The 13,090-nt window shown below is 41.4% G+C and overlaps 1 protein-coding gene across 2 annotated transcripts in view; it reads left to right on the forward strand.

Annotated features, from left to right (window-relative positions):
- The first annotated feature begins 2,892 nt into the window (after positions 1–2,892).
- Positions 2,893–13,090, forward strand: part of LOC308412921 (zinc finger E-box-binding homeobox 1-like) — an 80,838-nt gene continuing 70,640 nt past the window's right edge. Inside the window, exon 1 of one of the 2 annotated variants that reach the window (XM_080907615.1) lies at positions 2,893–3,029. In XM_080907615.1, the coding sequence (XP_080763741.1) occupies positions 2,972–3,029 (58 nt within the window). In that variant the 5' untranslated portion in view covers positions 2,893–2,971. Of the gene's footprint in view, positions 3,030–4,490; positions 4,578–13,090 lie in introns of those variants that run through there. The other variant, XM_080907616.1, reaches the window with a different exon arrangement.

Below are 13,090 nucleotides of genomic sequence, written 5' to 3' on the forward strand. Positions count from 1 at the left end.
AGGGTGTGGTTTGTGGCTCAGCTGCAGGGGAGGGCTGGAGCAGTGGGTTCAGGGTGCGGTGTCAGAGGAGGCTGACACACACCTGAGCTCCATCAACTGATCAAGGCTCTTCTATAAAAGATGTGCCGGGACCTGAGGTGGACAAGAGTGTGTGTGCTACAAACAGGGCAGCTGGAAAGTTGCACAGTGAAAAACAGAGCAAAAAAAGCGTGTACAACTGTAAATACTGTTGGTGTCGGGTCTGTCATTTCCACAGACACACAAGACAGTGAGAGGAGAGTCTTCTTTTAGTGTAAATAAATATGGAAGTGTATTTGAGTTTATATAAATAAGATACAAGAAGTGGTCACAAGAGGTGATGCAACGGAGTAAAACCCCATGAGTGTCCTCCCTTCGCCTCTCTTCATGCACTTGTCATAGGCTGACAGGAGCAAGAAAATCAGAAGAGATTAAATCAAAGTGCAAGAGTGCTTCTTCCTATGAGGTATTAACTTGCTGCCTTTAGGTGATAATCATTTGTCTTTCAAGAATAATATTCAAAAAAAATATTATTATTTTTATTTGTTAGGGACATTTTAAATCTACATTAAACATTTGGAGTGAAGCTTGGTGGGTTGCAAAGGGGCTTGCAGGTGCATAGCAACTGCAAGCCTGGTGAAGCAGGTTAATTGGCAGGTCCTTTGTGACTTTGTGTAGAAGGGTATGAGATGATTAATTCATGATATGGGCTGGCACTGAGATCAGATTAACTTTGCTGGCCTATGCTTTCCTTAGTAGTAGTACTAAATAAATACAATAAATAAATAAACCTTTGCCTAATAGTTATGTGTTCATCCCAAAGTCAAATAATCAAAATATCAAAATAAAAATATATTCCCTCATTTTTTATATTTTGTTACCATGCAGCCAGTCTTTTCTATCCTTCTATTTTTAGGTGGTCTTGAACAAAAGCTCACTAGAATAGTTTTTCTTTCCTCATTGGCTGCCATTTTTAGTTCAGTCCTTGCACCTGACTGTTTTCAGAGGAATCTCTGTTTTTGTATGTAAAGCACTTAACCTGTGGGATGAATCAGTGTAGTGTCTACAAATAACAGAAAATATAGCAAATAGCCAATTTTAAATTCTATCTTTAGCAATTTTTTTATTATCAGACTTGTCCCCGTTTCATGTAGTTGAATGTAAAGAAATGTCAACGATAACACAGTTTGGCAGACATAAAATAGTATACCTACAGCAACAAGGTGATTTCCAGAGAGCTATCAATGGAAAAATTGGCATATCCCGACATGGTAAGAAGTTTGTCCTTAAAAAAATCATTAGAAATTGCACAACTGGAAGACATAAGAAAAATTGAAAGTCTAAACAACTACCCATAGCAGATGAACAGTATCTGAAAGTTGTCTTCATTTGAAAATCTGAAAAAAGATGAAAAATACAGCAAAGACCTCACATGGAACCTCAGAGTTAAATCTGGTCCTTCATTTGATCCATCTACTTTTCTCTGAAGCATCATGAGAAATGCTCTGCAATACCATAAAACAGCAATTTCAGCATGAAAATAATCCCAAACACACTGTCAATGCACTAAAAGTATACCTGGATAGAAAAATACACAGTGGAACACTATCCTGAATCTCAATATTACAGAAGCACAGAATGAAACAAAAGGCAGCCGACAGAGAAGAACTCTGGATGTCCTTCAAGAACCCTGAAGAACTGATTTTAAAGACCACTTTAGGAAATTACAAGAAAGCTTAGCTGTGAAAGTTCAGGCACCACTGAAGATAAAGGTGCTTGTTAGAATTGTAAAAACTCAGTTTTCATCTTATATACTGTATTCCAATGTATGTTTGCAGATATTTCAATGTTTTATTGCACTTATTTCCCATCATCCCACAGCACATTACTGTTTATATATAAATATCCACATGCAAATGACATTACTGAAAAAGTCTCAGTCTACTATATTCTAACATATAACACATGCACTTACAACATGCTTCATTTATTGATTAGACTATAGTTTGCTTTATTATCTAAATCTGCAGTGTAAGTACAGGTATCAAGCACATGCAATGAGCTAAAAAGTACAATATTTACCACTCGGCTACTTTATACATCACACTTCAACCACATCACATCTATTTAAGGACTTTAAGAACACGCTTTAAAAACACACACGCAAACTACACTGTTACAGTTAAAATTAAAAAGGTAAATTAGCTTCACCTCAACAACACTGTAGACTATTTATAATGACACAACAATGTAATATACAGTAAATTATGGCTTCTGTGTGTCTCTGATAACACTGACTACTAAAGCTGAATTTGAAACACTCAGGAACTTTGAGTACTAATTTGAACTTGAGTATTTCCATTATCACCTACTCCAGTGTAACTATCAATTGTAACTAATCAACAACAAATTTGCCACTTTGCTGATAAAGTGTGAAAACTGAAACCCAGCTGACTTCTTAATTAATCAATTAGTTCATGGCTTTGACTTGTATGTTTCCCAGTGTTCCTCCAGCACTTCTTATCAGTGACTTATTGACACCCCCCTTAGCTCTTCTGTGTCGCCACGTTTCTACTTTTCCACCTGCAGAGAAACACCTTACTGCTACACTTTTCAATCTCCCACTCAGCAGTCAGGTGGGTGGCACAGCCAGCGTGCGAGCAGGACCCACTCTGACACAGCAGCAGTGTTACCAGCAGCAGCAGCTGAGCTCCCAGCTCGCCCATGTGCGGCCAGTAGGAGGGGCCATGTGCTGAGGTGTTTGAGAAGGTGATGCCGTAAAAGCGGGCAGTCTGTCGCAAACCAGGTGTTTCTGCGAGGAAGAAGGTGATGTCGTAAAGTGGATGGGAGGGGTGAGGAAGAGAGGAGGTGGGGGGAGGCGGGAGAGACAGGAGGAGGAGGAGGGAGGGAGGTGACTTGCGAGCCGCTGCGTTTCAGACTCAGCGAGAGGATCATGGCGGATGGCCCCAGGTGTAAGCGCAGAAAACAGGCGAACCCGAGGAGGAGCAGCGGTAAGTCCAAACTCTGCCGTAACCGCTGCTGGTCGAGGCAGGCGGGCTGTCGATGAGCTGTCCACCTCTTCTGGGGACTTTTGGAAGTTAGTTGGAGCACATTTTAGGGAGTTTTGGTCCGTATTAGTGCGTTCATATCCCAGTGTGGTGGTGTACCGTTATACCTGGCTGGCTTCTCTCTCTCCGCCTAGCGGTGCATGGGGCAAACCCGACTGAGTGAACCGTTATCTGCCTGCTAGAATAACCCGAGGAGCGCTTTTAGACTTGTTTGCATTTTCCACTTTGCTCTTTGTTTTTTCCACTTTTCTTTTTTTTTTGGTCAGTTTTGTAACGACGGCAGCACTTGGCGGCAGGTTGCGGGGCTTTCGCATAACAACGTGGCCCGCTGAGCGCAGCTTGTAGTTGAGAGTGTGAGCTTTTAGGGCGAGGTTGTTGCGGTGTTAGTTAGTTTCATGCTAACTTGCTGCTTGCTCGGCCCCCCTGACGGAGCTGGTGGTCGCTCTCTGTTGAAGATAACTTTACTTTATGGGTGTTGTTTTGATGGCCGGATGGTGGATCACGCTGTTGTGGTGGACTTATTTATTTATTTATTTTTGTGCTGCTCCGGTGATGGCAAAGACATGGGATGTTTATTTCAAGTCCACTTTACCCCTCCCTGCTCCAACTGCAAGTACACATGCTGTCTTACTTAAGGTAAGCGTGTATATTGTATTGTTTACTCTGCAGAAGTAGGTAGGTTTCGCGAGTTTATTTTCACGCGTGCATGCATTTAGTCTCCGTTTGAACCAGCGTACCTTTATTCATTTAGCATTTTCTCCTTATTCGGCGTGCTTTTTCTCGATTCCCTCGCAGATTGCTTCAATTACACGTTTTCGACTTTTGCTTCTTTTACTGGTAAATTCGGGTTTGTTTACATGCCACAATACTGGAAATATATATTGTTTTTGCTGCTTTTTATGTATTAAAAGGAAATAATACGTAATTACCGGTTAGCTGCTTAGTGGTGTTTATACAGGATCGCTGGGATTTATCTCACATATCTCATTATGAAAACGATCTCATTCTTTTTACGAAGTAAAGAAAGTGTAAATAGAGTTTGGCTCCAAAGGACTGTCTAAATTTAACGTTATTACACCCACCTACATCCGGACTCCCTCATTGGCCAGTTCCTTACCTGTACTCTCCCCCTCTTTCGTTGCATCCACCAATAAAAAAAGTAAACCCATAAATATATATATTTTTGGGTACCGTTATGAGGCATGGTGTGTCTGTGAGCCGAGGGGCTGGAAAGCACCTTTTTCCCCCTCCTGCTGACGACACGACGGTGACTCTGCGCGTCTACACGGGAGCCATCATCATCATCACCATCATCATCATCATCATGTTTACCTGAACGCGGATAACGGGGCTGACCAATGGCCTATAAATAAACACAAATAACACCTGCGGCTCTCGAACGTTCACGGAACAGGATCTGCTCGCCGTTTCCTAAAAGCTCTGCGTGTCGTGAGGAGCCAGAAAAACCGCTCCAAATGTCAACTTGTGCAGGTAGACGTGATTATTTAAATATTTATTTCTGGTACTTCTCACCGTGTGCACCATGCCAGCTTCGAATGGTTGCTCGTCTCCCATTTTTTTTAAACAACCCCTCTTTATTCTGGCGGTGTTTATGGCATCGACACGTTTTTCTGACCCACTTGAACATGATTTATCCCCCTTTTATGTATTTTTTGTGGGACCGGTTGCCTCGTTTGTTCGAGTGCACCCCCACAGCTCTCCGTGTGTGTGTCTGCTCTGGAAAATGAGCGGGGCATAAGGTGGCTATTCTTCCCCTATTCCTCACCATGTGCGATAACAGTGTTGATTATGTGGCTCACCGTCAAACCTCCCGTGTCCATCCATTGTGCTGATAGTTCGTTATACAATTTCCCGAGCAGTGTGCGGAAGGGAATGGCGGTCAGTACCATTACTGCAGTGAAGGCGGGGTTGCTGCTTTTTTCTGGACCGGAGACAGCCAGGTACGCAAGGTGATGCAACACCTATAAAGGTGTATTTTCACCGATTTTCTCGTGGCGATCTCGGCGTTTAAGCCACGGTTTCTTGATGGGAATGCTTCTTAGCTCCTCATTTCTGTACATCCTCTAAAATTTGAGGTGAAACGAGCCTGTAACGGGAAAGGAGCGCATCCCGGTCCGTGTAATGGGGCGCACAATCAAGATGGCAAAAGGTGTTGTGATTCAGTGCGCAGCGCTTTCATGTGCTGCAGGTGAAACTCATCCGCCTTCTGCCTTTCGGTTCGTTTCCACCCTTCCTCTTTACACGTGTGTGTTTTCTTTTTCGTTTCCTGTTACCTTTTGATCCAGGTGGCACACACGATGTTTGTCCTCAGCTACCTCTTCGATTTTTAAAAGAGCTGATGTACCAAATATTAGCCTGTGCTAATGTACCATGACCTCCAACCAGTCGTCGTCACCGTGATGTGGCAACCAGCTGCTGATTTAATCAACTAAAGTCCCTGAAAAGCTTCTTTCTTTGTCACGTTAAAATGCTCACCTTACCTGATACTCATATAAATGGACCCTTTATAATTAAATAAAGCTGGATTACTTCCTCATCCTTGGTCTTGCAGGTGAATACTCAGGTTGCTTAGGTAATTTTAGCTAGATTTCACCTTTTAGATTTTACTCATTAAGGAGGATGACATCTTAATTAGGTATATGCTGATTCATTTTGTGATTAAATGCTTGTATATTTTCCCTATAAATTATCACATATTTACCAAAGATGCTTGTTAGAATTTCACTAATCCCCAGATAACATTTTCAAGTTGCTGACTTTGTAGAATTGCAGTGGTTTATGTTTTTTTTTTATGTTGTGTACATATCAGAAATATATGTGGCCTTCTACAGTTATTGCATCAGGTAAGAATGAAAACAGAAGCACGTTGTTGATCGGTCAAATATGTATGTACAGGTTTTTGAGGAAGCAAGGAGATGATACACCTGTCAGATTCTGTCTGTTATGAATGTCCATTAGATGTCACTTACATCATCAGCTGTATTTATTTGATCGATTGGGTTCTGATTGCTTTATTAAGTCCCGGTCTACTTTATGTTTGGGAAGACAAGTAGATTTTTAGCATCTGTGCAACTGCTTTGTTATCACTTAGTCTGATTCTAGTGCAGAATCAGAGTAGGACAGAGCATTGTGTGTGACTCAGGTGTACCAAAGCTCCACTGCCACAAGTTTGATGTCTCTGTTTTGCAATAAACTGCCAGAAAAGCTGTAAGCTGTAAGTTTGTGTGTGTTTCTGACACATTAAACAATTTGCTACAGCTTTCCAATCCCATCACTAGCTTGTTAATTTTTTTTTAAACGCTGTAGATCAGCAAATGCTTAAAAATAATAACAATCTGTCAATTTTTGGTAAAGCACACGGTCTCTATACTACTGCAGCCCTATTGCTGTGCTCCACAAACAGTAGAGAGAGAACCTAGATTAAGCTTAAAAAGCAAAAGCAGTCATTTCAGATGCTGGAAATAGAGGCTGTTTACTTTTTTATTAATAATATTACCTAATCAACTAAAAGAATATGAGAATGGTTCTTCAATTAATCTTCTGTCAGTAGAACAATCAGGTAATTGTTTATAGCTCTGCTCCTAACAACTCACATTTGCCTGGGTCCAGTCTGCCTTGTTCCCTTTAATTAAGTTTTTATAATGAATCATAGCACATTTTACAGTTACACGTTAGAAGAATGACTGAAATCACTGATAGCTGTATTGTACATTATTAGCCTAATATCTGCTTTGTTTATGTTCTAAGGGCCCATTTATGACTTCATTTGTCTTCCTCTTGCTCAAAATCTCCAGTTTGATTTTTTGCATTTCTTTACTTTGGACAATTAGGTTTTACTGAACCAGAGCACTTAACAAAAACATTAGCAGATCGTTATCAGATGGAGCAGGTAATCTGTCACTGATAGAAGTCAAGTTGGCGATGATAGCGATCTGCTTCCAGACCTTGTAATTTAAGCTAATCATTGACTGTGGTCTTTGCTGCAGTGCCTCCTCTGGAGCTAGTTAGGAACCAAAAGATAAAAAAACTACATAATTTGATTTGTCTTTGACTCATATTATTTATGTATGAGCAGCACAGAATGTCAGGTTTAACATCTTCACGTCTGGTTTTTGTCATTTTCTGGAGTTGTGCCTTTATCCATTAATAACAAGCCACATGGCAGTTTTCTTGAAAGAGCACTGGGTCTCATTTCCACTTGTCTCTGTGCTGTGATATTGTGCCACCCAACTTCAAATAGCATTGTTCTCGCCTATCTAAACAAACTAAACCCAACCTGTCTGGTTTTAATGATAGCTGGCAGAGAGCTTGCCTTCCTCTGGCTCTCAACATAAATGATTTTCCTGTGAACATGTCGATGCAAAAGCCAAGCAAAGACCTCCAGTAACCCTCATTTTTTTCCAAGATGAAGTTAATCTGTACATTTAGTGCACATAAAACAAATATACTATTTTTGAAGTATATAATACAGATGTCTGGCAGGAAAAAGAGCTCAAGCTAAAGTGTGAAGTTGTTTTTGCCATGCTAACTGTCTGCAGTACAACTGTAAATGGCAGGTGTGTGCCCTCCATGTGCCCTGCCTGTTGCTGCCGCTGCTTTGGTCACGGCTTCATCATCCAGCGCCTTTAAAGTGCTGCACTCTCAGCTGGGCTGTAATCTAACACTGCAATTTAGGGACTACAGGAATGCAGCTTGGTGTTAACATACCTTGACAGGATAAACACAGCGGCCTACTCCCAGGCTTGGATACTCATACTGTACGTAAAAGCGAGCCAGGACTCTGCCGTCACCACCGTCTGTACTCTGGAAGTGAGAGTTGTTCTCGGAGTGATTGCTGATGGGGTTGTTTTTGTTTAGGTTGCCATTTTGATTTCAGCTGTACCTCTATAATTGATGTTGTGCTAATGCAAATATTCTTATTCATAATCAATATTTAACTGGCAGATGTGCATTTGGAGAAATGACATGCAGCATTGCCAGTAGAATCAATGCTGCTGCAGTGACAGACAGCTTTCAGTGACTCTTCTCAGTGACTGCTCTTTAATATCAGGTCAACAAAACAGACATTTCTTGGTGTGAATCAGTGAATGCTGGGCCTCTTTGATCAGGCTGCTGTTGTTTGATGTGTGGATGAATGGCATTTTCCTTCTCCCTCGTATTTATGAGCACTCCTCTCTAGTTGCCGTATTGCACTGTTAATGTCTTGCATGTTGTACCACCAAGCTTCGCCTGATTGTGAAAGGACCATAGCTGCTATTTAATTGAGCTTATTATCTGAAATCACTGCTTGATATTTCACTGTGCAGGACTGTATTTTTGGTGCAAAGCAACACAGAAAAGCTGCACACATACTTTCGTTACGGGAAGATGGGTTGCATATAAAAGTGGCAGCCTGTTTAATAGGTCTCTTTTATCTTTATGTCTGAACTATATTCTTGAGGTCACCCTCAGGTGCTCCAGTTGCAGCTGTCTTTCACACAGTCCCACAGAGTCATGTGAGGCCTCAGAGGTAATGCTGAACATTTATTTGCAAGCTAACACTGGCTGTTACACTCATTAGATTAGCTGGGTATCAAATGATTGACGTTATAATGGCTTATAATTGCATTTAGCAAATGGAATTACACAAAATCCAAGTTGTTTCTGTAATGCAACCCTGTATTTTTATCTGGACATGCTCTAGCCAATGCAGTTGTTGCATGTAAGGCTATTATTTTTAATATTACTTGAGTGTTATGTGAACACTTACTCGCACAGCCGCCTCTGCTGTTTGTGAGGGAGATGAGCGCTTCAGAGGGAAGTGGTCTGACTGGTATTAGAAGTGGTTGTGGTCAACATTAGCTGTTAATTGATCTATGGCCAGTGATCATTGAAGTTACTTTCTCCTTGTGCTAAAAAGCCTGAAGCTGTGTGTGTGTGTGTGTGTGTGTGTGTGTTTCCTTTGCACAAATGGGGCTATGGAATGACAAAGCACTACAGGATGTCTTTAGCCGCTCAGCTTTAGCCCCTCCCTATCGCTTTTTATGGTCCAGAGGGGGAGGTGCATCAGGGCTAACTGATGCTGCTGCTGTGACTAATTGAGCTCTGTGTGTGTGTGCATTGTGTATTGTGGGGATGTTAGCATCAAGGTGGGAAGCTGCTACTTTCCTCCAGGCTTTGCATGACAACACAGACTTGCTTGTTTGGATTTACATGCATTAACAAAGTGCCTGTGAGGGAACATCAGCGGTTCCCGCTGAATGCTGTTGCTTCAATTAGATGACGTGTGCTGATAAAGGCACCTTGACAGATCAGGCACGGAAAGTGAAGGCAGCCGACTCATTGTGGCCTAATCGAGGCGTGTGGATTAGATTTGAATGGCTGTTTAAGCTTTTAAGCTTTCTGAATTGTACAGTGTTTCTGTAGTGCTAGCTTTAAATCAGATAAAAGAGTCAGACAGTTCATTAGGTTGAAGTTTGTATGGTGTATCTGTTGGTAACAAATGTAAACATCAAAGTTAAATGTGAATACGTCGATGAGTTTATCACAGTCAGCAGGAGGAAACACAAATCACATCATGAAGGACGTCGGGACTAAAAGCTGCCAAATCATGTGGGGTTACCATCTTTGGTGAACCTTTCTGAACAAGAGAGCTGCTGAACGTAGCTCTTTCTATGAATTGGTAAATATAAAACAATCAAACAACAACAAAAACGGTAACACAGTCAGGTATTTGATAGCTATACTGTCAGTTTTCTTCATTTCAAGTCACTGTTACATTTATTGCTTTGGTTGTATTCATGTTTTATGCACATTAAAAAGCTGATCAGATACTATATTTGAACGAATGGCCCAAACAGGGAGTATTGGAAAGCTGATAGTTTTTAATGCTGTCTATCCGTGATCAGGTTAATAAAACACGAGTCCTTTTTGATAGATATCCAGCAGTGACTCATGTGCTCCACTTAGATTTGTAAAGTCAACACAGAAATCTGTTGAAGTAGTGCACCACGACCTTATCGAAAAGCAGAGCAGCTTCTCCACCTTTCAGCGGACGTTATTACCTCATCCTCTACATTTGTGTGTGACCAACATAAGAAACATTTTCTTATGTAGCAGCTTCTTTTGATGCGTCGCATTCATGTTGCCTTACTGTACATGTGTGAAGGCTCTGAGGTAAACCCAATATAGCAGCAACAATCACAATCAACTTATTAGCTGTGCTGGCTTGACAGATGACTAAAAACATGACCCAGCCCAGCCGTGCCTGTTGTCATGCAGGTGTGAGCGCTTTGCCCCTGCAGCTCGTGAACACTCAACGTGAGACTTATTTTTAGTCAAGGTGAAAAGGAAATGGTGCGGCGCCCTCTGATTTAACATGAAACTGAGAGCAACTAATTGTGTCATTCAGGCTGCAAAGAGCAGAGTTGTCTAAATAAAGATTTTTAAAAAAAAAGATGCAGGCAAATTCTGTGTCCTTCACGGCGAGGTCAGAGGTCAGTGGAGCAGCCCTCAAGCTGTGTTATAGCAGAAGGTACAGTACAAGATGCCGTATGCTGAGAGAAACTGTGCAGCGGTGACCAGAATGAGGATGCTCAGAGTTTCGGTGTTAATTTCTTTCTGTTCTGCATGAAGATTACAAGGAAGTAGTCAAATAAAAGGCTGTGAAAACTAAACTGTGCCTGTTTACTAATGTCATTTTAAAAGAGCTCGCTTTAAAATGTGATGACGTCTTTGTCCATTAAAACATGTTGTTTTGTAGGTGTCCATCATCATCACCACTGCGTTTCTGCATTAGCACTAAATAATACCTTTGTTCTGTTAGTTGCTACTGTAAAAGCTGCATTTACTTTAGCAGATTCTATATTTCTTTCAGTCATCCTGTGCTTCATGCTGCTGAAAAAAAGCAAGACTGTAGTCATTATTCTTCCCAGAAAACAAAATGTTTTGAGAGGCACCAGAAAGCTCATTTTCTGCCGTGTCATATTAAAATAAGATTATCGTTAGGCCAAATCCTTCTGACTTTACAGCGCCGTTAAAAATCGATGTTTTGAATACAAAGTTTGCTCTCTGCCACCTACGCTCTAAACAAAGCCAAATGTGGAACCAGAACTGAAAATTACCTCCAGCGCCACCAGTGCATAAAATCTCGGAGGAACTGCCAAACGTCTTACAGGTGGTCTAACCCGTTTTCACAATTAACACGCTTTGCTGTTGCCTTTTTTTGTTCCCTTTCTGCCACCTGAATATTCATGCATTCGAGAGGTTCCCCTAGCAGCTAAGACTTTAATCTGTACGGTGGGAGGGAGGCCGATCTGCTGCCGCTGACCACCGCCTTAAAATAATGCATACGTGTTCATTTATAAGAGCGCTTTAATGCACTCAGATATTGAATGCATTAACTCTTTTGTGAGATTTTGTGGGTTATGTTTGTGTGTGTGTGTGTGTGTGTGTGTGTGTGTGCGCGTGCAGGCAAGTGTGTTCAAAAAGAAAGAGTCCCATTCAAAGTCCTGGGAGAGGGGGACCACTCGTTTCGCACTCAGCCGGTGGGAAACTCCTCTCCTTCTTCTTTGGCGGTGGTACAATTTGCATACCCTGCCATCCTCCATTCTCTTTTCTTCTTCTGCCGGCGGAAAAGGAGAACAGAGGAAATCAGTGAACGCCGCCTCCAGGCAAAGTGCCGATCCGAGGGCGAGGGCGCCGTACAGTAGAGATTAAGCTGATTTGTAATTTTTGCGTGTGCTGGTCACTGAAGTGGAGTGCCACCTGCCTGTGATAGGCTATACTCGCTTTGATTTACTGTTTAAAATTGGGACACTTCTCAAAGGTAAACCAAAAAGCGACAGGTGTGGGGAGGCTGGTGCAAAAAATGCACGCAGAGCTGAGAGCAGAGTAAAAGTGGAAATGAATAAACTAAAGTGCAGTAATGTGCACAGCAGTGGAATCATTAAAAGAATAAAACCTTAGTTCACTTCTGATCTCCACATTTGACACAATACAGAACTAAAGAGTTTTTCTTCTCTTACTACCACTGAGTCATAGCAGCAAGCTGAGCTGTAGTGACTGTTTGAGTAATGAGCTGGTCAGCTGACTAAACATTAGACATACACCAATGAATCAGGTTTTGTAATGCCAGATTTGCATTATGTATCTCTGCTCCAGAAGTGGAAAAAATATATATTCTGCAAAATAAACTACTTTAAATTTTTTAGTGCTGTCTGACAGTAACCTTTCAGACACCATATTCTTTAGTTCTTGCATCTGAAATGTGCTTCCCTTTGTGTTTCTTTGCTTATTTGAGAGCAAATGTGAGTATTTTTTTACTTTCTGTCTGACGTCACTGTGATTAATTCCATTTCTGTTTTCATTCTTCATAGTAAGCCACTTCCATCCAAATCAAAAAAGGAAAACAATATGAAAAAAAATAACTGTAGGAGTAGGAGGGCGACGTCCTGGCAGTGCTTCTGGTCTCAGGAGACATAAATCAAGAGCAGTGGACAGGTGGGTTAGGAATGGCCCGACTCATTAAAGACACTCCTGAGACTCAGAGGAGTGTCCCAGCAGTCCTGCTGTGCTGCTGCTGGGACTGGAAGAAAGATTGGAGAAGAGATTGGAGGCAAAGCTGAGCGATTTATTCTCACCTTTCACACTGCTGCTTGAACACTTGCTGTGTTGACTCATAATTTTGAGTCTTCTTGTAGAAATGGGTGTTTTTAGGTTTATTGATATAACACATGTCTGCTCGATCAACAGAAAGTTAATTGGAAACTAAAAGACTCATGTTTGTTTTCTTTTTGTAACAAAAATGCATTTGACAGTTTAGACTTCTCAAATCCAGAATGAAAATGTCTCTTTTTGTGTCTTTTGATCTGTTGTTGGGACAAAAGAAGTTGCTTGCAGGACACATCTTTCATTGGTTCTGTTGCCTGTAGTTTTTGTGGTTAAGCTACTCTTTATTGTGGGGTTCACTCCCTTCCTTCACTTGCCACATAGGAGGCATAGAA

This window comes from Rhamphochromis sp. 'chilingali' (assembly GCF_963969265.1).
Source record: "Rhamphochromis sp. 'chilingali' genome assembly, chromosome: 16".
NCBI lineage: Eukaryota > Metazoa > Chordata > Actinopteri > Cichliformes > Cichlidae > Rhamphochromis > Rhamphochromis sp. 'chilingali'.